We start from the raw sequence: 24,838 nt of genomic DNA, 5'->3' as shown, positions 1-24,838 counted from the left end.
AGGGAGGAAATATATTCATGGTTTTATTTTGCTCAAAAGCTTTAGATATTGAGGATCTGAAAGTACCATGGAAACAGAAGCAGAACAAATGGAAAACTTCCCAATCGGCACAGAACCACTGCCTGGGTTCTGTCCCCCAACCCAGGAACCACTAGCTTTGCAGTCCCCCAACCCAGGAACCACTAGCTCTGCAGTCTTCTTGGTGTAACTCTTTTCCATTTGTACGTTCCCAGCCCAGTCTTGGAGCAAAACTGCTCCGCTCTATCTAATGTAGCCAAATAGAATTGGAAGTGTTCATTGGCAAGGGAGATGTAGTTTCACATCAACTTACATAATCTGCTGTGTCAATTCTCAAAATGTTGTACCTGTCCAGGGCAGTCTACATGCAGATTTATCCCAAGAAATGGAGGCAGACATAATGGCCTTTCAGAGGCTCTCCAGTATTATCCCTGATAATTAAATGAAATTATGGGAACTCTACCTTCATTGATTGGAAAAATATTTTTTCAGCATTATTAGGCCTCTAAGACATGTATTATTGATTATATAATATTGGGGCTCTTTTCAGTTTAGGTTAAATTATTTTGTTTTGTTTTTAATTCTCACCCGAGGATACTTTTCCACTGACTTTTAGAGAGAGTGGAAGAAAGAGGGAAAGACAGAGAAAAATATTGATGTGAGAAAAACACATTGATTGGCTGCCCTGACCAGGGTCTGAGCCCAGGAGGAGCCTGCAACCTAGGTAAGTGCCCTTGACCGGAATCGGACTCAGGACTCTTCGGTCCACAGGCCAATGCTCTATCCACTGAGCAAAACCAGCTAGGACAAGTTAAATTGTTTAAATTTAACTTTATGTTTCAATGCAGCAAACACTGGAGAAGTAAAAGCATTACAGTCAATATAAAAGGCTCTTATTAAACTCCTAATTTTCCAGATTTCTGTATCTATTAAAGAACTTTCTCCCCAAGGGAATAAATGCTAAAATGATTTTCCCAATCTGAAAGGAAATTACTTAAAACATTTCTAGGATGCGCTTGGTATTTATTCTCGATTCCTGGCACAAAAGAATTTTTTCTTTATAAACCTATGAAATTGCACAGTGCTCTATGCATTTCATATAATGCATCATCATTCACAATCATTATCATATAATCACTACCAACTGTTAACTGTTAGTGAATGAATGCAGCCATATGTAAAGGGTGATAATTCATATGGATCCATTTCTTTTAGATTCTTACTGTTGGTTCTAACAACATATTTATCTAGACTCTTTCATCTAGGACATTTAGAAAAAATAAAAATGAACCAAAACCACAAATCTCCTTGCATGCCAATATACACGGGTATAATGCCACAAAGATTTCACCTTGGATACTCCAGGATCAACAATATATATTTTTCAGGAGGGTTGTATGCCTACAACATTAAAGAATAATTCTGCTGGGGCTAGAAGGCAAGAACAGATGAATGATTCTGCATGCAGCTTTTAACAAGAGATCAAAGCAGAATCAAAAGAGAATTTTATTCTAACTTTGATATTATCTTTCTTCAAGGAAATGCATTACAATTTTTGAAAACAATAAAAATGAGATTAATCTATAGAGGTAGAATAGTGGTTAACCCTGGGGAAGAGAATGACTGATTAGAAAAAGGCATGAGGGTACTTTCGGGGGAAGGGGGGAAAAATGTTCTATATCTTAATTTGGGTATAGATTACATGGATGTATGTATTTTTTAAGACTCATCCAACTATATACTTAGTTTCTGTGAATTTTATTGTGTATAACCATACTTCAATAAAAAGAAAAAAGGAATCCCTAGCTGGTTTGGCTCAGTGGATAGATCATCAGCATAGATCATCAGCCTTCAGACTGAAGGGTCCCAGGTTTGATTCCGGTCAAGGGCACATGCCAGGTTGTGGGCTCAATCCCCAGAGGGGTGTGCAGGAGGCAGCTGATCAATGATTCTCTCTCATCATTGATGTTTCTGTCTCTCTCTCCCTCTCCCTTCGTCCCTGAAATCAATTATAAATATATATAATTGGCAATAATGAAAATCAAGTAAGAAGCAAAAACTTTGAGTTCAAATCCTAGAAAGAACATTGGCTAGGTATGTGACCTTCTACATGACACTTGCCCTTTTGGGTGTTCAGATTGTTTTATAAAGCATAACATTTGGACCATGGGGTCATTAAAAAAAAAACTTTAGAAAGAAAACAATGATACAACCAACACTTATTCTTTCCTCCCTACACTAACTGGGGTCATACTTTTCTTTCATAATGGGGGTACATCAGAATCATGGCCCTTCTCACTCCTCCAGAACATCTCTGTATCTGATACCACCATAAGGGGTGCTGGGAGCCCCAAGGAAGAAGGAAAAAAGTAAAAGATGTGCCCAAGGCTTGGTTCAGTAAATCAGTAGAAAAGCAGCAAAAATTTTTCCCAGAGTCAGGGAACTAAAATGGGAAAAGACAAGCCAGGTAAGTGTGGATTCACTGCGAGTGACAACAAAACCAATTGTGGGCTCTTAGAAAATGTCCCATGTGCGTGGCTCACTGAAGATTCCTACTGCCTGAAAGGGAGTCTCCATGGAGAGAAGGGTGGCCAGGGCCAGTAAGTAAGACTTTCTAGCACTGAGGCTGACAGCCAGCATTCCCTCCAGCCCAAAGGACAAGAGGACAACGCCAGCAACTCTTGCCCCAAAAGTTCTTTCACATCTGCCTCAGAAGTACCAGTACCCTCTATTGACTGAAGGGATTCTCATTCTGAAGAAAAGAACTCACAATGTATCCACTTCTTACCTCTCTCCGCATCTTTGTGTACGGATCATCTGGACACTTTCCCGGGGGGTTTAATCTGACTCCTATTTTCTTCAAGAAGTTTTTTGTGAATGGATTACAGTCATAAATCTTGAAAGTCCGGGCATAAAAGACAACATCTATGTTGATATTGAAATCAAATACAGTATAAAACTTTTCAACATTAGGAGGTGGGAGAGGAATCCGATGACGCCGGATAAAAGTCCCTGTGGTGTGAAATAAAATACAATTGTTTCATCATACAGCTAACAAGGAAGAGGTCACAGCACATATCAGTAACAGCCCCATATGCTTTCCTACAACACTGATCTGGGCAAAGGGCTGTTTCTTGGAGGCAGCATTAGTATGTTCAAACTCTGAGGAAGCCAGAAGAAGCTGAGACTTCTGAGGTCCAGAGTTATTTGACCAGTCTTACCTATTATTAGAATTGCCTAAGTGGTACTAGGGAAGTTCTTTAATAAACCATGAAGACTAGGGTAGGAGGGAAGAAGCGGGCATTAAAAGTGAACTAATACACCAGACACTGCCACCATGTCTTTTCCCAGAACAAGCATGGTCACTTTCACCCAATGTGAGCACACTAAAAAAGGCACTAAGAGTCGCCATGGCAACAGCTTGAGATGATGCCTTTTTCTTCCCAGTTTCTGGGTGTCCCTTCAGGTCTTGTGTTCTAAGCTGTGAGAAAGGAAGGGTGTGGGAGGTCTCTGATATGACACTGTGGAGGAAGGAAGAGACAACAACTTTGACGGTGTGGGCACTGACCACCTTAAAATGGCAGTTACTGGAAGAAATCCACTTGAACTGAGTTGGAGGGTGCAGCATGGGCCTCCCATGCTGGGTGTAGGGTTCACGTCCTCACCAACTGAGGGCCTGCATCTGTGTGTACCCTGCCATTCAGTGCTGAAGCCACTGAAGTTGATGTGACATCAGCAGTGTGATTAATGACAGATTTCTTAACTCTAAGATTGCTATACAAATTATCTAATACCTCTTGTGGTTGTTGCCAGGATTGAGTAAAATGCATGTAAACCACTTAGCATTAGTTTATAATAAGCATTCAGTGAAAGTTAGCTGCTGCTATTGCTATTGTTCTGTTCACTTATTCACTATAGTATCTTAAACACTTACCACAATGCTTTGAACACAATAGGCATTCAAAAGTATGTGCTGATATACTCTGGGTTTTTTTCAGACCATATAAATCTTCCACCTTTTACAAAACTATGTGTTGAATAATTCTGTCATCATTTCAAAAACCAAAGCAATAAGACCCAAAAGCAGATTGCTTACACAAAATGCATACTCTTGGCTCAAAAATATAAGCTAATAAGCTGCATTATAGTAGGTGACAACACTATGATTAACAGCTCCTGTAGCATAAATGACTTTATGCTGCTTTGAAGCTTTGTAGAATCTTCTTTCCTCTACCACCCTCTTTTCTCTTCTTCTTTCTCTATAGCAGTGGTTGGCAAACTGCGGCTCGTGAGCCACGTGCGGCTCTTTGGCCCCTCGAGTGTGGCTCTTCCACAAAATACCACGTGCGGGCGCGTACATACAGTGTGATTGAAACTTCATGGCCCATGCACAGAAGTAGGTATTTTGTGGAAGAGCCACACTGAAGGGGACAAAGAGCCACATGTGGCTCACGAGCCGCAGTTTGCCGCCACTGCTCTATAGCCTCTATCCACCTCCACCCAACGATACCTACAAAATGGGCATTATCATAAGCTCCATAGTTTTAGACAGTGCTCTGGGACAAAGGTTCTGATCTCATCCCATATTTTACTTCCAACCCTATAATGCCCATTCACTTCTTCTCTTGAGAATATGGACCCCAAACGCTAAGTACACTCAAAATGGTGGTTTGCCACTGGATTCCCTTCCTAGATTAGGGCACCAACAACACCACATCATACCAGGAAACTTACCCAAACACTGATGAAACCTGTTGTCAAGAACTGTTTACAGTTTGCAATTTTATCCTACTTGCAAGCTAATGAGTTAGCCTGCCAAACATTCATAAATGTGGGCAGAAGACACAAGATGCTTTAGTTATAAACAAAGAGCAGTTTATTAACAGCAATACTAGTAGTAAAAACATCAGCACTTTTTGCAACAGTTTCCTGAGCTTCAATTCCCACAAGTGATATCAGGTCCTAGTAACTCCTGAACCCACAGTGGGTTACAGGAGAGGAACCCTGAGCTGAGGGATCCCAAATCTATACTTATAATAGGGTAATATGCAAATTGGTTGGGATGCTGTCATGTAATGACCCAACAGCAGGAGGGCGGGGCAGCGAGCTACATGTGGTGGAGAGTACGAGCGGCCAGCTGAGGCAAGCGGCAGTGAACTACTCGGATTCGTGTGCAGGGTCACTAGTCTTTTATAATGGGAAACAATCATTCCTGCCTTTTGTCTCAGAGGGAGACATTGCTTTGATTAGACTGGACAGTAAGCATGTCTGTGCTTCATTATGGAATGAAACACCACCTCTATTTTCCAAGGCTATGAGCAAATCTGTAACTTACTCCAGAGGGAGATACTATCTTTGTCTTCCAAAGCTGTTTGCTATATAAACATCCTTGAACAGAGAGTAGTTGTGCCTCTGCTTGCAAGATCTACAGGATTGCAAGATACCCATGAAGAATTACCTTTCAACATCGCTAACTTAGGCTTGACCATCTACTTTAAGAGCAAAGAGGCCTGACTGGTATGGCTCAGTGGTTGAGCGTCGACCCAGGAACCAAGAGGTCACCAGTTCAATTCCTGTTATGGCAAGGGCACATGCCAGGATTTTAGGCTCGATTCCCAGATGCGGGGCGGGGGGGGGGGGTGCCGGGGGGCATGCAGGAAGCAGCTGATTGATGATATTTCTCTGTCATTGATGTTTCTATCTCTTTATCCCTCTCCCTTCCTCTCTCTCTAATAAATCAATAAAAACATATTTTTACAAAAAGAGTAAAGCAAAAAGACAAGCATAGCAAACTGAGGCTCCAATGGCTCAAGAAAAATTGGCTTCTGTGACTTCTGTATAGAAGTGTTTCAGTATAACAATGTCAAGCAATCTTCTTCATTTGATATAGCACTGAGAATGGCACCTTTACCCAAGTCTAGAAATACTCATTAATTATTCATTACAATTTGTTAGGGAGCAATTAATGAATATCTTTATGTGCCAGGTACTGTGTTAAGCTCTCTTTCATTATTCTACTAATCATCTTTTCACTCTGTTGAAAGAAAATTTACTGAAATCATGTTCATCTTTTCTTTGTAGCAATTTTTAATTACTCGGTACATTAAATTAAAATAATAAAACTATAAAATTAGAACTGGCCTTCAATATTTTTAAATGTACTACATAAAAGATTAAATAATTTCACTGCAAAAAAATTACATTTCAATTAGCCTTTAATTCATGCCACTGAAAACAGTATGCAAATTAATCATTCAAGATTAGACATTTAAAACAAATTGCATACTTACACATCTATGAAAGCATGGACATTTCAGGTATTTTCAGGAACCATTATATACCTCTTTGAAAATACTTACATTGTGACAGTTTTTAAAAATACGTAAGATTTATTCGGTAGCCAGGAGCTTCTTCAGAAATTCCATCTATCTTGCATTTGTACTTCATTATAAAAATTCAAATAAGCAATTTCTGTTCAGTAAGATTTTTAAATAGGAATCCTATATTTTCCTAGGTGGGAAGAACTGGGCCCACCTACTGAGCTTTCAAATAATAATAATCATCATCATCATCATAATTATCATAGCCCTAAAATATGCTTTCACATACATTTTCTCATTTAATTGTCAATAATCCCATGAGGCAGATAATGCATGAAATATAAATATTCAGCTTATGGATAAGAAAACCAAAGCTGAACTGGCTAAGTGACGTGCCTAAGGTCACGCCCTAACAAATGGCAGAAAAAGATCTTCAACCTGGGTTTTCAAGCTCAAAGTAAATACCATTACTTTCCACAGTTTGCACTGAACTATATCTCACTGTACTGAAGCCACAAATTAATTAAGTGAAGGAAGGCCGGAGTTTTAGAGGCAAAACAGGATAGAAATCGGGAGAACTGGCAGCAACCATGAAAAGGAAAGAGAGATGATAAAACTGTTCTTCCCTTAGGAGTCTGCATATCCCAGGCCCCAACACTCTTTCTTATCTTAGCTCCCATACTTCTTTCACTAGATGGTTTTCAGAAGTTTTTCGTGGTAACGGAAACAGATCTGACCATCCAAGGGTTGGAAAGAGAAGGCAGGTCTAACACTAAATAAGAAAACTTTAATAACAAGAAATCACAAGTCACAATTCCATGTTAATCAGAAACTAATATGGGCCATTTGAAATGTATAGTTGCACATGAGAGCCTTCAATAATATATTCAAGGGTTCTCTCAACTGTGTCCTTTGGGAATTTAAATTTCTATTTATTGGTAATGTGTGTGTTTATAGTCTTCCACGATAAATGAGAGAAACCCTATCAGCAGGAATTTGTTCTGGAATATCAAAGAAATGGGCAGGATGCCATGTCTTTGGCACACACTGGAAAACATTCAAGATTATCAGGGTATAAAATAAAAATAATGCTACAAAATGGAAAAACAACAACAGATGTACTATATTTGCCCTTTAAATCTTTAGATGTTTACCTTCTACACTGTCCCAAGTTGGACAGATGTCCAGGCATCAGATATCTGCTTTTAAGCTCTTCCTTATCTTGATATTTTACATCCCTCTTCCAATTTTTAAAGGCTCTGCTATCTGATTACACTCTGCAAGCTTTAACTTTCTAACATCTCCCTGTGGTTTAGATCAAAATGATGATAGATCCCTTTATGTTTAATGTGTTTTCATTTCACGCAGTTGGGATATGCTTTAGATCTTTGCTCATACCACTAAATTTAGTTTTTAGGAATTTACCTCCCAGAATTAAGTATGTTGAGTTCATTTTAGTAACATTGTAGACCTAGGATACATCCAACGAAAACAAGAGCTGGTTCTTTGAAAAGATAAACAAAATTGACAAACCTTTAACCAGACTCATCAAGAAAAAAAAGAGACAGGACCTCAATAAATGAAATTAAAAATGAAAGAGAAATAACAACTGACACCACATAGATACAATGGATTGTAAGAAAATACTATGATAAACTATATGCCAACAAAATGGACAACCTGAGTGAAATGAGTACATTTCTAGAAAAATACAATCTTCCAAAACAATCAGGAATCAGAAAATCTTAAAAGACCAATTACAACTAAAGAAATTGAAGCAGTAATAAAAAAAATAAAAAAATAATACTCCCAGCAAACCAAAGTCCTGGACCCAACAGCTTCACAAGCAAATTTTACCAAACATTCAAAGAAGCTAATAACTATCCTTCTCAAACTATTCCAACATATTTAAGAGGAGGGAACACTCCCAAGCTCATTTTATGAGGCTAGCAATATCCTAATTCCAACCCCAGGTAAAGATAATACAAAGAAAGAAAATTATAGGCCAATATCCCTGATGAATATAGATGCTAAAATCTTCAAGAAAATATTAGCAAACTGGATCCAGCAATACACTGAAAAGATCATACACCAGTGATGGTGAACCTATGACACGCGTGTCAGAGGTGACATGCGAACTCATGTTTTTGGTTGGCATTTACATATATAAAATAAATATCAAAAATATAAGTCTTTGTTTTACTATGGTTGCAAAGATCAAAAAATTTCTATATGTGACACGGCACCAGAGTTAAGTTAGGGTTTTTCAAAATGCTGACACGCTGAGCTCAAAAGGTTCGCCATCACTGTCATACACCATGATGAAGTGGGATTCATTCCGGAGAGGCAAGTTTGGTACAATATCCGCACATCAATAAACGTGATACATCACATAAACAAAAAGAAGGGTAAAAACTACATGATCATATCAATAGATGCAGAAAGGCACTTGATAAAATCCATACCCATTTATGATAAAAGTGCTAATTGAACTGGGAATACAAGGATCATACCTAAGCATAATAAAGGCCTATATGATGTTACATATCATGATAACATCATACTCAGTAGACAAAAACTAAAAGCATTTCCCGTAAGAACAGGAACAAGACAGGGATGTCCGCTTTTACCTCTCTTATTCAACACTAGAGGCCCAATGCACAAAATCTGTGCAAGGGGCTCAGCCCCCGCCACCACCATGGTCACCTCTGCCTCAGCCTCTGCCACTGAGGCTTCGTCCAGAAGATCGTCCGGAAGGACACTTTTATTATTATAGATAGTACTGGACATCCTAGATCAGTGTTCTTAACCAGGGATACACTAAGAACCAAGTTCTAGACCCCAGGCCTACAGAATCAGAAATTCTGGTGGTAGGTCAGAAGATTCTAATTATCTCTCTCAACAGAAAGCTGGTATAGACATTATCAGAATATCCATGGCACATTTCTAATCATTATCATTTACTTAGCATAGATTAGTTTGGACTTGGTAGTATTTAACAAAGGAGTTTTCTGTTAGACAATTGGAGGTAAAACTATTGGGGTTAACCTCTGACATTCATGGCTTAGTATAAATTATTTCAACTACATTGCAACAAATTCTATAAATATAACACATCTAACCAAAAGGAGAATAATGTCATGGCAAGAAATGAAAGCAAGCCTTGAAGTGTAAAGTGATTTGACTTATAATACACATATATCTCTCTGACAGCCAGGATTCTGGAACATTAAAAATATGTTCTGATTAGAAGCTGCATATAACTGAATGCCCATTATGGCCCCTTGCTAAGAGATGCTTCTTTGTTTTTCGCTTATTCTAAACTCCCCCCTCCCTAAAAACTTTACATGATAGGAGAGGCAACTAAAAGGGAGGCTAAATCCAGGTGCACGAATTTCTAAACAGTCTGCTCTACAAAAAAATAAACAAACAAGTGCATCTGACCTCCTAGTTCATTTGGAAAATATTGAGACCCTATGAAAGTGACAGGAACACCATCTGTGCCCAGCACCTAAGTGTGACCCCTAGCCCCTTCCCATGGCCCACAGGCACATGAAAAGCAGTCCCAGACCACTCAAGACACAACTGAAAGAAATACTACCTACCCCATCCCAGGTTTGAGCCACTGATTCATTAAGCTTGTGTTCTTTTCCCCAGTTTTTTTTTTTAATTTAGAAAAGCCTAAAGAAGGTATTTAAATTATTTTGCAAGGTATCCTCTGTTCAAACAGACTTTCCTTCACAAAAATCATCATACTGAATTTCAAGAGAGACTGGTTTCTCACTAAACAAAGCTTGCTTATTCGTGTTTTCTTTCCACCAGACTTGCTAGAGCCCATCAGGTATCTTCACTCTGCTGACAAATTCGGTCTTGTTACATATCATGATTACTATGTATCCTATACAACCCCCTGGAGCTGTGTCTTCACTCAGGGAAATGACCTGCTCAGAATGAGCCAATCAGAAATTCTGGCATTTTCACAGGATACTTTAGAATTGTCTTTTACTCAAGGTTTTTTTTCTGGGTGTTTATGAATAACATGCCCTATTACTTACCTAAAAATTATTTTCAAATAAATCATTATGACTATCTTCAATTTGCCTTTGGAGTCTGCCTATGTGACATTTGAAATCAAGAGAGTGAAAAATTGAAAACTCCTAATAAAGGCCTTTCCAAGGTCCTCAGAGAAGATCTTGCAATTCATTTCTTTTCTTGGATAGTTTAATAAAACCAAGACTCACTGGACAGGTGCCAGTGAGCCACAGGAATGTGAGTTTTCACTTAAAAATAATAATAAAAATCAATGCAAGTCACTAATGCAGGTTCAGGATGTCCTAGACTTCCTGTCCATCACTTGTGTAAATTTGGTGTCATGTAGGGAAGGTAATCAAAAATAAGGAAGGCTTGTGTAGAGAATATCAGAGTAAAGCATTTAAGTGTAAACTTACAAGAAAATATTTTTTTATTAAAACAATACATCCCTTACCTAATATACACACTTACGTAAAATACATGCTCATGGAAATTAAAAGTTACAAATGTTCTTTCTTTTCTGAAATAATTCTTTAAGCATTCTCTAATACATTATTGTAAATCTTTAAAAACTGCCTTATACATGTTTAAAAAATGACTCTAAAGAGTCAGAGACCTCTTGTCCATTTACAAAATAAAATGTCACACTTTCAACGTTAAAAAGTTGTGAAAACCTTTTTTAAAATATCAAGGCCACTTTAGCTGGTTTGGCTCAGTGGACAGAGTGTCGGTCTGCGGACCGAAGGGTCCTACATTTGATTCTGGTCAAGGGCACATACCTCGGCTGCAGGCTCCTCCCAGGCCCAGGCCCTGGTCAGGATGTGTGGAAGAGGAAACCAATCAATGTGTTTCTCTCACTTTGACGTTTCTCTCTGTCTTTCCCTTTCTCTTCCACTCTCTATGGAAATCAATGGGAAAATATCCTCGGGCGTGCAGGAGGCAGCTGATCAATGATTCTCTCTCATCATTGATGTTTCTGTCTCTCTCTCCCTCTCCCTTCCTCTCTGAAATATATATATATATATCTCAAGGCATTTCCATATTTCCTAAAAGATTTACCATTAAATCATAAGTTATTCAAATGAAAAGACCAGGGAGTAGAGAGTATATCAGTTAAAACACAATGAATAATGAGGACAGCTCATATTGCCTCCTCAGACCAATTCTCCCTTCTCCCTCCACTAGTAAAATCAAGCACAGACACCAAATCAAATCTTCTTCCTCTTTCCACCACCTCAACACCAGCTCTATTCCAACATGGTGGAATAAGCCTAATTGTAGTCATAATCTGGACACCCCTAGTTCCCAGTCCACATCTCTAGTCTTGACTTTTTCCCTGAAAATAAATGTCAAGGTTCCACCTGCCTGGCAGGCATCACCATACAGATGTCCCAACACACCTTCAAAGTCCTCATGACCTAAACAAACATACCTCAGCTCCAAACCCGATGCTGCTCTTGCTCCATGCGCCTGGGCTTTATTAATGCATCAGCCACACAGTGAGCTCCGAGGCAATCATTTAAGACTCAGATGGAGCAAATTATCTCTCTAAGCCTGTTTCCTTTCCTGTAAAAGCCGACAATGACCTACTTTAGATGGTTGTTAGGGGATTAAATAACATAATGATAAAGTAGACACTTTATCATTAGATATTCCCCTTCCTCACACTGTGTATTTAAGCACTTCTCAAGGCCTATCAACTCTGCCAACCAAGTGTCTCTAAAATCTTTCCCCTACTTTCTATTTCCTCCATCAAAGTTCTGGTCTGACCACTTAGCATTTCTAACCTAAACAACTGCAAAACTCTTGAACTAGTCACCTGTTCCCTTCTCTCTCTAAACCTGCTTGCCTATAAGCTCCACAAGATAGGAGTATAACAGGTCTTATTCCTTTTCCATTTCCCCCAAATAAGCACATTGCCTGGCAGAAAATAGGTTGGCAATGTTGACTGGCTCCCAATTCATCATCCAGACACAATGAAGCCATGCTCTAAGAAAAAGTTCAATTACACAGCTGGTGTGGCTCAGTGGTTGAGCACTGGCCTATGAACCAGAAGGTCACGGTTCAATTCCCAGTCAGGGCACATGCCCTGTATGGGGGGAAGCACAAGAGGCAGTTGAGCAATGATTCTCTCTCATCATTGATGTTTCTATCTCTCTTTCCCTCTTCCTTCTCTGAAATCAACAAAAATATATTTTTTAAAAATTAAAACCTCAATCCCTTCAGCATTGAAGGAAGTCCTTTGCATACTGACTCATCACCAACTTATTCTCAAGGTCCCCAAATTCCTCTATTTCTCCCCCTAGAATCCAATATAGTATATCAATATGGAGGCACTAAGCCAAATAAGTAGCAAACAAAAAGTTTATTCGACATAGGCAGAAAATCATAAAATCTGTTAATAACAATAAGTAAATAGTAAGTAGAGAGAGCAGTGATGGTGAACCTTTTGAGCTCGGCGTGTCAGCATTTTGAAAAACCCTAACTTAACTCTGGTGCCATGTCACATATAGAAATTTTTTGATATTTGCAACCATAGTAAAACAAAGATTTATATTTTTGATATTTATTTTATATATTTAAATGCCATTTAACAAAGAAAAATCAACCCAAAAAATGAGTTCGCGTGTCACAGGTTCGCCATCACTGAAGTAGAGCATGTATATTTTAAACATAGAAAGAAAGGTATGGAAGAACCAAGAGATAACTAATTTTCAGTATATATTAAGTATACATGAGGCACCTGGGTTCTAAATATTCATCATGCACTAATCTACAAGATATAGTAAATATTCATGAGTACTCAATATTCATGAGGCTTTAATTCGGCCACTCATCCACTGGTGACACACATTCTGGCCCGATGTGTCTTTTGCCCAAGAAACACAAAGTCTCTACTATTCAGCAGGTGTATTGGTGAGCTGCAACTATGGCCAGGCCCACTGTCCTTGCATCTCTCTGATACAGTATGTGCCATTACCCCAACGTCCCTTCTGTATTTGGTTCTTCTTGAACTTCCACTCTGGTCTCCCAACCACACTAATTAGCAGGAAGGGCTGATGCAGCAGAAGGAGACACATAGGACCATTGCTTACCCCCAGATTCAGGCAAGGTGGTCATTCCACGCACTTTTACCCTGTCCTAAGTGTGTGAACCTACCTCATCTCTTTCCCCTTGCATCTTGCAATGTATTTGAAATCATTTTAATGCATCATGTGATTGATGCATTTTAATCTGGCCGAAGAGGCTTCTGTTCTGTGGTCTCTGGAAAGCCCATATGCATGCTTCTTGGAGGCCACCATTGCACCAAGGTAATATCCCACACTATACTCTGGCTGCTTTGTAGGAGGAGCAGAAATGGAATCAGAGAGATCTATTAGGCACCTATTCCATTATTCTAATCAAGAAATAAGATTATCCAGGGTTATAATGGTAGCAAAGGGGACAGAGAAACATGAACAGATTCAAGAAATGTTTTGCTATGAGAATAAAGAACAAAGATGGTGGAGTAAACAACAGGAAAAGTAAATGAAGCAGAGACCATAGTCAGAGATGGCAATTTCAGAGCCTAAGCTATTAGAGATGGCGATGCTCAGAAAGACAGAGAGATAATAATAGACCCAAGAATCACAGTTTGTCAGAGATCAAAGGGGCCCTGGAAGGTCATCGACACCAAACACCAAACAAACATGTGACTCCCTTCCTTCACCTCTACTAACTGTCAGTGAAAAATAACCCCTGACTTGCTCCCAGGACCATCCATCTAGACCCGTGGTCGGCAAACTGCGGCTCGCGAGCCACACGCGGCTCTTTGGCCCCTTGAGTGTGGCTCTTCCTAAGCCTTAGGAGTACCCTAATTAAGTTAATAACAATGCACCTACCTATATAGTTTAAGTTTAAAACATTTGGCTCTCAAAAGAAATTTCAATCGTTGTACTGTTGATATTTGGCTCTGTTGACTAATGAGTTTGCCGACCACTGATCTATACCAATGACCAAAACAAATATGTGACTCCCTTCTCCTCCACCCAACCCTGACTCTGCTCATCCAGAACCATCCACTACAACTTCTGGCAGGTCTCTTTCAGAAAATTATTCCTCTTACTGAACTGGATTCTGACCTATTAGGTCCTGTACTTGAGGATACAGAAAATTAGGTCACCCCTCTTCCACATGATATCCCTTTAGATTTCTGAAGACATTTATCAGGCACACCTAAGTATTCCCTTTACAGATTTTCCATTTCCATAATTTGCCTTACATATGACAATTTTCAGTTCTTTTACCATCACGGGTTGCTATACACTGAAGGCATAAAGCACTCAGCATTGTCCCGCATGATTGACTAATAGCATAAACAGAAGAAATCAGTCACTTCCCTTGATCTCTGCCATGCTTCTAATAATGCCACCCAGAATTAGCTTCTCAGGTGGCCACATCACAGAGTTAATGCTTGTCTGGTAGAAGTAGAGTATGCATAAAGATGACTGCCTTACATGGGGTGAAAGAACAATAACCCTCTGTCGAAGTGTCATCAAAGTCTGTAGTGAACGGGTATGAGGATGAAAGGGTGGTTGAAGCAAATGGCGGTAAATTCAAGAAAAGAGTGAAGACCGATCTGGAAGTGGCAGTAGAAAACCATCTTCTCTCTTCCCTTGAGAGTGTTGTGAAGGAAGTAATATGATCATAGCAAAAAGACCAAAATATCTGAAGAAAAAAAGTCAGACATGGGAGAGTTTGCTCATACTAGAACATCACCTGAAAGGATACAAGTATGTCACAGAAGAGTGAGAGAAATGGCCAATGTTGAGGTAGGGGGCAAGAAATCTGATAAGTCACTACTAGTAAATACAAGCTAATAGCATGTGTATATTCACCGTGGCCAGCAAGTTAGACACATGAAAAGTAGCATGGGGTCTTTTTTTTTTTTTTGGTTAATCCTCATCCAAGGATATTTTTCCATTGATTTTTAGAGAGAGTGGAAGGGAGAGGGAGAAGACAGAAAGAAAGAAACATTGATGTGTGAGAGACACATCAATTGGTTGCTTCCTGCACTCACACTGACCAGGACTGGAGAGCAAGCCTGCAACCAAGGTACTTGCCCTGGACGGGAATTGAACCGGGGATCCTTTAACACTCTATCCACTGAGCCAAACCAGCTAGGGCAGCATGAGGTCTTTTTAAAAAGCTAGAGAAAGATAGTATATAAAAGCAGAAGTTACAAAATAAAGAACTATAACACTGCTTTAAATAGATACCTTGAGGCAGTCCACTATTTTCTACAAATGGTTCAATTACTTCAATTGTGTCATCTTCAGGGTAGAAGTAGATTTTATACCGTCTTATTCTATAGGCTTCTTGCCTTTTATCATCCATTTCAGCTTCTTCATATGCATCAAAAGCTAATACCTGTTAGAATCATAATTAGAAACTAAGAAATAAAAAAAACAGCAAATTTAAAATCAATAAAGCTACTTACTGTCCATATCCTTTTTGTTACTGTAAAGAAAAAAAGTTGAGGCTATTTTGCAAAAAGATATTCTACACATGAGCTATGATAATGAATATATAATCCAGATTTCAGTATATAAAGATTATTTTATATTTTCATCACCATCTGGTTTGAATGAGGAAATGATATTAAAGAAATAAATCCATCATTCATCTCTACCATAAATTGAACTGTCTGTCTTTGTAATTTCACAGTGGGATTCTATATGTATGTGTTATAGACAAAATAATATTCTTTCTCACAAGATGAATATGTTTTGTCATTTTTTCCCATTAAAAATAACATAAAACTACCTTGGATCTAGGGTAAAATTACCCTGACTTCTGGTCCTACTGATTTCTTGCCTTGAGAGCAATGAAAACAGGCATATCTGAAATTCTAGTGTACCAGAGACCCCCGCCTTACACTTCTTCAGGAACCTCAAAGAACCCAGCTCAATGCCAGACCCTGTCTCATCTCACATTCTGTTATGTGTTTGGGTGGATGGGACACTCAGCTAGGAAAGGTAGATTATAAAGTAGTTAGTAAAAATCAGAGATAATAAAAAATACCCTTGAATATCCTTAACCACTGAAAACTGTGCCTCATTCAGTAATACAACACAGCCCAATTTTCTCCCATGTTGAATGAAGCAAAGGCCTCTTCTTGAAGAGCAGTTGAAATAGCTTCCTTAGGCTTAGGTGCCATGTTGTATGAGGGTAGGGGAGGATCTTTAATGACTGGAATAATTGTCAACATGGTGAGATGCTCACATACTGAGAAAAACATGGTAATTGAGGATAACGAAGAGAACAGTAGATTTAGGCTACCATTTACTCTTTACCTGGGGCACAGGCTACTTGAAAGCTCAATTTTAATATTCCCTTTACTCCCATTTTTGACCAATTTTTATCATTAAAGTTGCAAAATTTAATTATGCATATGGTGTAACATCAGGGTAATTCAACATGGACAATATAATAGATATGAGTGCGTCTGTTTGGGTGGTCAGTTATCCTAATTAGGAAGATATGCTTTGGGAGTGTTCAGCAAATTTCTATCAGAAGCCTACACTTTAGAAGGAGCTGATAAAATGTGTCAGTAGTTTATCTCTGATCAACACAGGAAGCTTTGTTAATTACCATAAAGGATTATAGAAGTGAGTTTTAGTTAGTGAAATAATTATATTCAAAATGAAAAAAAAAATAAGTTACCAATATTGACTAGGCACTGTCTTTACCAGTTCAGGTTCTAAAAATCTAGTAAGCCCAGAGATCTATATCCTTCAAATGGCACCTTTGGCTTTATTCCAAAATGGCCCCATGTTCAGCTGCTTTCTTGGGGAATTCATCTGGCCTGATTCCATTTAGAAGTTAGCTAAACTCACGACTAGAATATTGTCATATTTATGCTGAGTGAATATTTCTGGTAAGATGCTATTGGATGGATATAGGGTTTCCTTCTGGGGTGATTAAAATGTCTTGGAACTATGCCCTACCCAGTTTTGCTCAGTGGTAGAGCATTGGCCTGTGGACTGAAGGGTCCCAGGTTCGATTCCAGGTCAGTGCACATGCCCAGGTTGCCAGCTCGATCCTCAGGAGGAGACGTGCAGGAGGCAGCCAATACATGATTCTCTCTCGTCATTGATGTTTCTATCTTTCCTTCTCCCTTCCTCTCTGAAATCAATAAAAATATATTTAAAAAAATAAAATATCTTGAAACTAGAAAGATGTGATAGTTGTACAACACTGTGGATATACTAGATGACACTGAATTGTACACTTTAAAAGACTTGCCAAACTGGTTTGGCTCAGTGTACAGAGCATCAGCCTGTGGACTGAAGGGTCCCAGGTTCGATTCCGGTCAAGGGCATGTACCTTGGTTGCGGGCACATCCCCAGTAGGAGGTGTGCAGGAGGCAGCTGGTCGATGTTTCTCTCTCATCGATGTTTCTAGTTCTCTATCCCTCTCCCTTCTTCTCTGTAAAAAATCAATAAAATATATTAAAAAATAAAAATAAAAATAAAAGACTAATGATTTATTTATGTTATATAAATTTTACCTCAATTTTGGGGCAAGTGGGCGGGGGTTTGCTATAAGGAGTCAATGGGAGAGAAAAGGGAACATATGTAGTACTTTCAAATATAAAAATTTTAAATAAATAAATAAAAATTAAAAATTATATTGGACACCAAGCTGTGTTGAACATGTTAAAATGGTAAATTTTATGTTGCATGAATTATATCTCAGTAAGAAAAAGTAAGGGGTGAGAAGATGTTGCTGGAACACCTAAAGGACAACAGAGCTGGGGTTTTATTAAGTTTTCAGTAAAGGTAGTAAGGGAGAACAGAAAATGTGCTTCCTCCCCCGCCCCTCCCCGCCCCCCCAAATGTGCCACTTTGGCAATTGGGTTATTTCAAGCTGAAGACAATAGGGGCCCAACAGACTCAGGAAGAACTTGTACTTCCCACTTAACTACCTAAAAGAATTTAGATAAGGGCCCTGTGCCAGGAAGAGAGCTATTATCAGAGAAAACTTTTTAAATCAAAAAGATTTATCTGCATAGCATGGCAAACATTTGTTTACCAAACATTTGCTCTGCCCAACTTCCTGTGAATTGTTCTACTCTCCTTTGAAGCCCAGAGCCCTAACCTCTTCTCCTTAGTTCAAGGTGGATGTAAGCCTCAATTTCCTGACTACCAGGAAGTCTCATATTTTTATGGGGCTACCATATATACAAAATTTGTTTTCCTCCTGTTAGTCTGTCTTAAGTCAGTTTAACTACTAGACTAGCCAAAGAACCTAGAAAGGAAGAAGGGAAAAGTTTTCCATCCCTACAGTAGTATTCAATCTGAAACTTATCTTTTGGTAATTGGGTCGGAAAGTGTAGAGAAATATTCATAGCTCTCACCTACTTCTATGTATTGAATATACATTTATTAACGACCTGAAATGTAGTTATTCTATATAATAAAAGGCTAATATGCAAATAGACCGAACTGCGGAACTGAACAACTGGCCACTATGATGTGCTCTGACAACCAGGGGGTGCGCGCAGAACATAGCTGGCATCAGCTGCATTGGGATGGTGGAGCAGGTGAGCAGGGGCGCCAGACCAAGGGAGGGTGCCAGTCACTGTCATTGGGGCGATCCTATGGTGGTTACTGAAAATTCTTTGCTCCTGTGCACCACGGTCCCGCCTGGCACCCACACCTGCTGCCAGCACTGGCCCCACTCACACCCGCTGCTGGCACCCAGTGCCGGCTCCAATCTGTCAGCACTGTCAGTGGGTGCGAGCAGTGACTGCCTGCCCTGATCGCTCCTCAGGGCTTCTCCACCTCCCCCTGCTCCTGAGGGGCAATCAGGGCTGGCAGCCACCTCTTGCACCTGCTGCCAGCGCTGGATCTGCTTGCACCTGTTTGCACCCACTGACGGCACTGGTCCCAATCACTCTGCAACATCAGCAGGTGCGAGCGGCACTGTCAGCGTGTGGGAGTGGCAGCGGCAGACAGGGGACCAGGGCCATGGCAGGGTAGGGCAGGGGCGAGGAGGATGGGCCGAGACCCGCCCCTGTGCCCACCGCAGCCTCGCAGCCCACAGTCCCTTTCAAGGTGCACAAATTCATGCACTGGGCCCCTAGTGAATATATATTTATGAAGAATATACTGATATATATTTATTATATATATTTATGAATGACCAAACTGATATATATTGATGAATGACCAAACTGGCATAGAGCAATTGACGACACTGTCATGTATGTAATCACTAAGTATTCATCAATCTAATGCTGAATTCAAAGTGAGTAAAGGATGCCAAATAGAAATAAAGAGAAAAAATACATCATTTTAGACCGGGCTTCAATATTTCTAGAAGAGGGATATACTGATAGTTCATGTTCTGGTCCCTTGAGAATACAGGGCTGCAGAACTCCATCATGAACATGAAGGGGAGCACACACTGTCACCTCAAAATATGCCTCCTTGGCATGAGGATTATTGTAGGCTGGTTATTTTTAAGAAACTGCAGACACCGGGGAAGCTCTGAAAACTGAGTAAAAGTTACCCTTTTGTAAGAAACATTTACATGTATAAGGAAAATCCCCATGTGCAAAGATGTTCCCACTGTACCAGTTAGAGAATGACTCAAAGTCTTTAGAAACTTTTAGCAATGGAGAGGCAAGGACTTAAATCTGCCTAACAACCTTACCCTTGTTGACTGTGCCTTTCCAGATAACCTGCTATAACTGGCCTTCCCCTTCCCACCACACCTTATGTTTTTAGCTAGAGATGACATTGCAGGTGTTGGTTTGCACCGTTGCTGGGAGTTGTGCGGTTTTCCTGGGGTCTCTGCCATGTATACAGGTGGCGGCCATTTCTGACAGAGGCCTCTGGTGCACTCTGCATGTCAGGAAAAGACACAGACTGAGATTTCAATCTCCTGTACTATTTATTCCCTTGCGTGCTTACACCCTCTGAGTCAACCACTGAAAGGATGTTCCTGGTTCTATCTTTTCACCAATAAACTGACACCTGCCCCAACCTGCATAAAACAGACGGAATTGGGAACTTGGGCAGAACCTTTCTCTCTAAAAGGCAGCAACACTCTCTATAAAAGGTGGCCTCCCTTTTGTCTCAGTGGAACACAAATTAGGTTGCTACCTGAATCTGTGTCTCCCAGGCTACAGCTCTTTTTGTTCCAATAAATGCTTTCTTTTATTTGTTACACTATAAAATTGATTCTGGTTTACATAATTATTGTGCTGAGAATAAATTGAAAAATACAAGTATTGATTCTAATAAAAAATTTAAATATATTCTTATTGATTTCAGAGAGAGAGAGAGAGAGAGAGAGAGAGAGAGAGAGAGAGAGAGAACCACCCATGATGAGAGAAAATCATTGATCCGCTGCCTCCTCCACATCCCACACTGGGGATCAAGCCCACAACTACTAAGCCACGCCGGCTGGGCTAAAAAGTTTTAAACGTATCAACCTATAAGATACAGGCAAATCTATAAAACTTCGGTAAATTATTTTATTTAGATTATTACATAAGAGAACTTAGAGTTAAAGATAGTTAACTTAGCTCAGCCAGCATGGCTCAGTGGTTGAGCATTGACCTATGAACCAGGAGTTCACTGTTGAAATCCCGGTCAGGCACATGCCAGGGTTGTGGGCTCAATCCCAGTGATTCTTTCTCATCATTGATGTTTCTATCCCTCTCTGCATCTCCCTTCCTCTCTGAAATTCAATATATATATATATATATATATATATATATATATATATATATATATCTACACTAATAAAAGAGAAAAATGGTAATTGGCGTACGGCGATACCTTTTTCATTGGCTAATCAGGGCTATATGCAAATTAACTGCCAACTAAGATTGGCAGTTAACTGCCAACTAAGATTGGCAGTTAACTGCCAACAAGATGGCGGCTAATTTGCATATGTAGGCACAATGCAGGGAGGCGAAAGGGAAAGCAGGAAGAAGCCCCCTGTCACTGACAGTGATCGGAAACCCAGGGGGGAGCTAAGAGCTGGGGGACAGGGCAAAGGCGGCCCCCCAGCCATGATCGGAGAATCAGGCGCCTTTGCCGCCCTGGCCAGTGATAGCAGGAAGTAGGGGTGGAGCCAGCGATGGGAGCTGGGCACGGTCGAAGCTGGCAGTCCCAGGAGCTAGGGGTCCCTTGCCTAGGCCTAAAGCGGAGCCCACGATCGCGGCGCCCCCCGCTGCCACTGCAGGTCCCCGCTGCCTGGGCCGGACGCCTAGGCCAGAGGCGTTAGGCCTGGGCAGGGGCGGAGCCTGCAACCGCGGGGAGCTGGGAGTCCCCTGCCCAGGCCTGACACCTCTGCCGGAGGCCTCAGGCCTGGTCAAGGGGCCGATCCGGTGATTGGTGATCGCAGGGTGATGAGGGTCAACTCCTCTGGCCGAGGCATCAGGCCTGGGTGGGGGGCGGAGCCGGGGACTGGGGGGATATGATGGTCCCCTTGCCCAGGCCTGAAGCCTGGGTCAGAGGCGTCAGGCTTGGGCGGGGGGTGGAGCAAGCGATCAGAGGGAGATGGGGGTCCCCTGCCCAGGCATGATTCCTGGCCCAGAGGCCTCAGGCCTGGGCGGGGGCCAGAGCCAGTGATCAGGGGGAGATGGGGGTCCCCTGTCCAAGCCTGACACCTCTGGCGGAGGCGACAGGCCTGGGCAAGGGGCCGATCAGGCGATCGGAGGGTGATGGGGGTCAACGCCTGAGGGCTCCCAGTATGTGAGAGGGGGCAGGCTGGGCTGAGGGACACTCTCCCCCCCCCCCTTCACACCCAGTGCACGAATTTCGTGCACCGGGCCCCTAGTGTGTGTGTGTGTGTGTGTGTATATATATATATATATATATATATATATATATATATGATAGTTAACTTCGTTAAATGTGCTAACAGCAATTCTCGGCCTTGACTTCACATTAGGAACTTAAAAATAAAAAATAAAGCAGAGCCAAGCCTAAATAAATTATATTAGAATCTTGGGGTGGGTGAGAGTGGCATTAGTATTTTTTAAAGTTCCCCAAGTAGTTCTGAAATTCAGAGTTTTGAACCAGTGAGCAATGAACTGAACAAAAATTTTTGAAAGTGCAAAAATGTGTCATAAGGAAAACAAGCAGAAAGCAAAAAGGATAAAAGCACAAATAGATGAATTTGAAAGAAGAAAAACAACTGCAACAAATAAATCCAAGTTTTTTAAATAAATGAAATAGATCAGATTCTAACAAAGATGATCAAGAAAGAATATAAACAATGAAATAATGAAATAGTACATGACATATAGACGCAATAAATTATAAATTATCTTATGACAAATTATACAAGCCTTTATGAAAGATAAATTTAAAGCCACAATTAAAGAGATGATATTTCTGTAAGAATTGTGAACTATCAAAACACATGAATAAACTAATAACCAAATAAAAAGTGAAAAAAATTACCCAAACAGTTGCCCCAACAAAGGCTCCAACCAATATGATTCACTAATGGATTCTTTCAAACTTTCAAGAAAAAGAAAATTTCCACAACATTATGTAACTCCCCCAGGATACCAAAAATGATAAGATAGCATGAAGGTGAACTGCAGTGCCTGATAGTCTTACCATTAAAAAAGGGGGGGGGGGGGACTGTGGAGCAAGCCAAGGTTGAGAACTACTGCTCCAGAGCAATTTCACTACGTATGATTTATAGAGCAAAGATTCTAACTAAAATATAAGCAAACAGAATTCAAGTCCATCACAGTTATAAGCCACCCACACACACAAAAAGCATTTTCCTCACAGATTTAAAAATGTGTACAAATTAATAAAATAAGGGCAAATATAGGTGTGTCAATAAATAAAAGTAAAGTATTCACTGTAAGAAATTATCAGGTAAGTGCAAATTAAAAGAACAGTGAGTCACTGGTTTTGTTTGTTTCTCCTATTAAGTGTACCTGGTAGGATTACTGGATGGGATATTAAATTATTACAATTCTTCTGGGGCCACGTGGTGCTCTGAGGAGACATTTTAAAATTCCTATACTTCTCGGGAACTTTATTTCTGGGTATAAAGCCCAAAGAAGAAAAGAAAAATATGGAGAAACATTTGCAAAGATGTTCTTTGCAGCATTTACTTTTGTTAGAGAGAAAAAACTAGAGTGAGGGAACTTAAAGGGTTAACCAAATGAAGTGGTGAATTATGGCATATCTATGTACTCTTGGATTATGAGGAAAGCACTAGAATGATTTTTTTAAACTATGCAGAAATAGAACCCCCCCCCCAAAAAAAAAGAAAGAAAACTATGCAGCAATACGAAAAAGATTTAGGTTATGTAGAAATGTTGATTGAGTGGAAAAAAATCGGGATTGAAAGTGGTAGCATACTACAAAGACTATTGTTTTGAAAGCACGTATATTTAAAATATGTTTTTAAAACTGTAACTATGGTTTTTGAAAAGAATATGGGGGGAAAGGAAACGAAAGGCAAACAATGGTGGCAGCTCCAGGGTTAGACTGACCTGAGGGAAGTCGGAAGGGTTCCTTGCAAACCGCTCCCTGCCATACTCTCCCCTCCCCCACCCCACTCCTGCACTGACTCCCTTCACTTCCGCCCCGACTCCCCCCATTCTTCCCCACCCCGGCCACCGTCCCCTTGGTTGAGGGGAGTGCTTCCGGCCACCGGCCACCGGGGAGTGCTTCCGGCCACCGCCACCATCCCCCCCTTGGTTGATGGGAGTGCTTCCGGCCACCACCACTCCCCCCCCTTGGTTGATGGGAGTGCTTCCGGACACCGCCACCACCCCCCCTTGGTTGATGGGAGTGCTTCCGGCCACCGCCACTCCCCCCCTTGGCTGACGGGAGTGCTTCCGGCCACCGCCACCATCCCCCCCTTGGTTGACTGGAGTGCTTCCGGTGGAAAGGACTGGCGGTGGAAAGGACTGGTGGGTGGGACTAGCTGCACTTTACTCCCTTACCCCTTAGATTCGGCAGTGTTGTCCTTCACAACATTGATGACTTGAACCTCTAAGCCCAGTTCAAGAGTGCCCTGTGTGTGGTCTATAAGGCACCTTGCAGTCTTTTCAAGGGCTTCAACATTTCAGAAAGGCCTTCTATTTCAAACCACATGGAGCTTTAGACCCACCCCTCCCTTCCCCACCCCCAGCTCATCCCCGCCCCCATCCCCAACCGGAAGTGCCTTAATGTCCCGGAAGAAGACATTTGATGTACCGGAAGAAGACGGTTCTAAGTCTTCGAGGAGGCGCATCGAGGGCTTGGGCGCCATACTGAGCCTTCGGTAAATCCGCCTTGAGACTTCTCTTCGGTAAATCCGCCTTGAGACTTCTCCTGAGCACTAAATCACAAATTCAGTGCGAGGCCTTTGACATTTCTGGAACTCTGAGGACTGTGATGGGCAGGTGAAAGAAAGCGGACCCGCCGCTGCCTCAGACGGGTGCAAAG

At 40.8% G+C, this 24,838-nt stretch overlaps 1 protein-coding gene across 1 annotated transcript in view; it reads right to left on the bottom strand.

The window, feature by feature from the left end:
- EFHC2 (EF-hand domain containing 2) overlaps nt 1–24,662 on the bottom strand; it is a gene marked incomplete at its 5' end in the record, with an annotated part of 114,231 nt that extends 89,569 nt beyond the window's left edge. Inside the window, 3 exons of the mRNA XM_081081798.1 lie at nt 2,807–3,030; nt 15,629–15,779; nt 24,567–24,662. Coding sequence (XP_080937924.1) covers nt 2,807–3,030; nt 15,629–15,779; nt 24,567–24,662 — 471 coding nt within the window. The remainder of the gene's footprint in view (nt 1–2,806; nt 3,031–15,628; nt 15,780–24,566) is intronic.
- Nucleotides 24,663–24,838: the final 176 nt, after the last annotated feature.

Source organism: Myotis nattereri, assembly GCF_964212035.1.
Source record: "Myotis nattereri genome assembly, chromosome: X".
In the NCBI taxonomy this organism is placed as follows: domain Eukaryota; kingdom Metazoa; phylum Chordata; class Mammalia; order Chiroptera; family Vespertilionidae; genus Myotis; species Myotis nattereri.
Note: the sequence above shows the minus strand (reverse complement) of the source record. Positions and strands in the feature narration are given on the sequence as shown.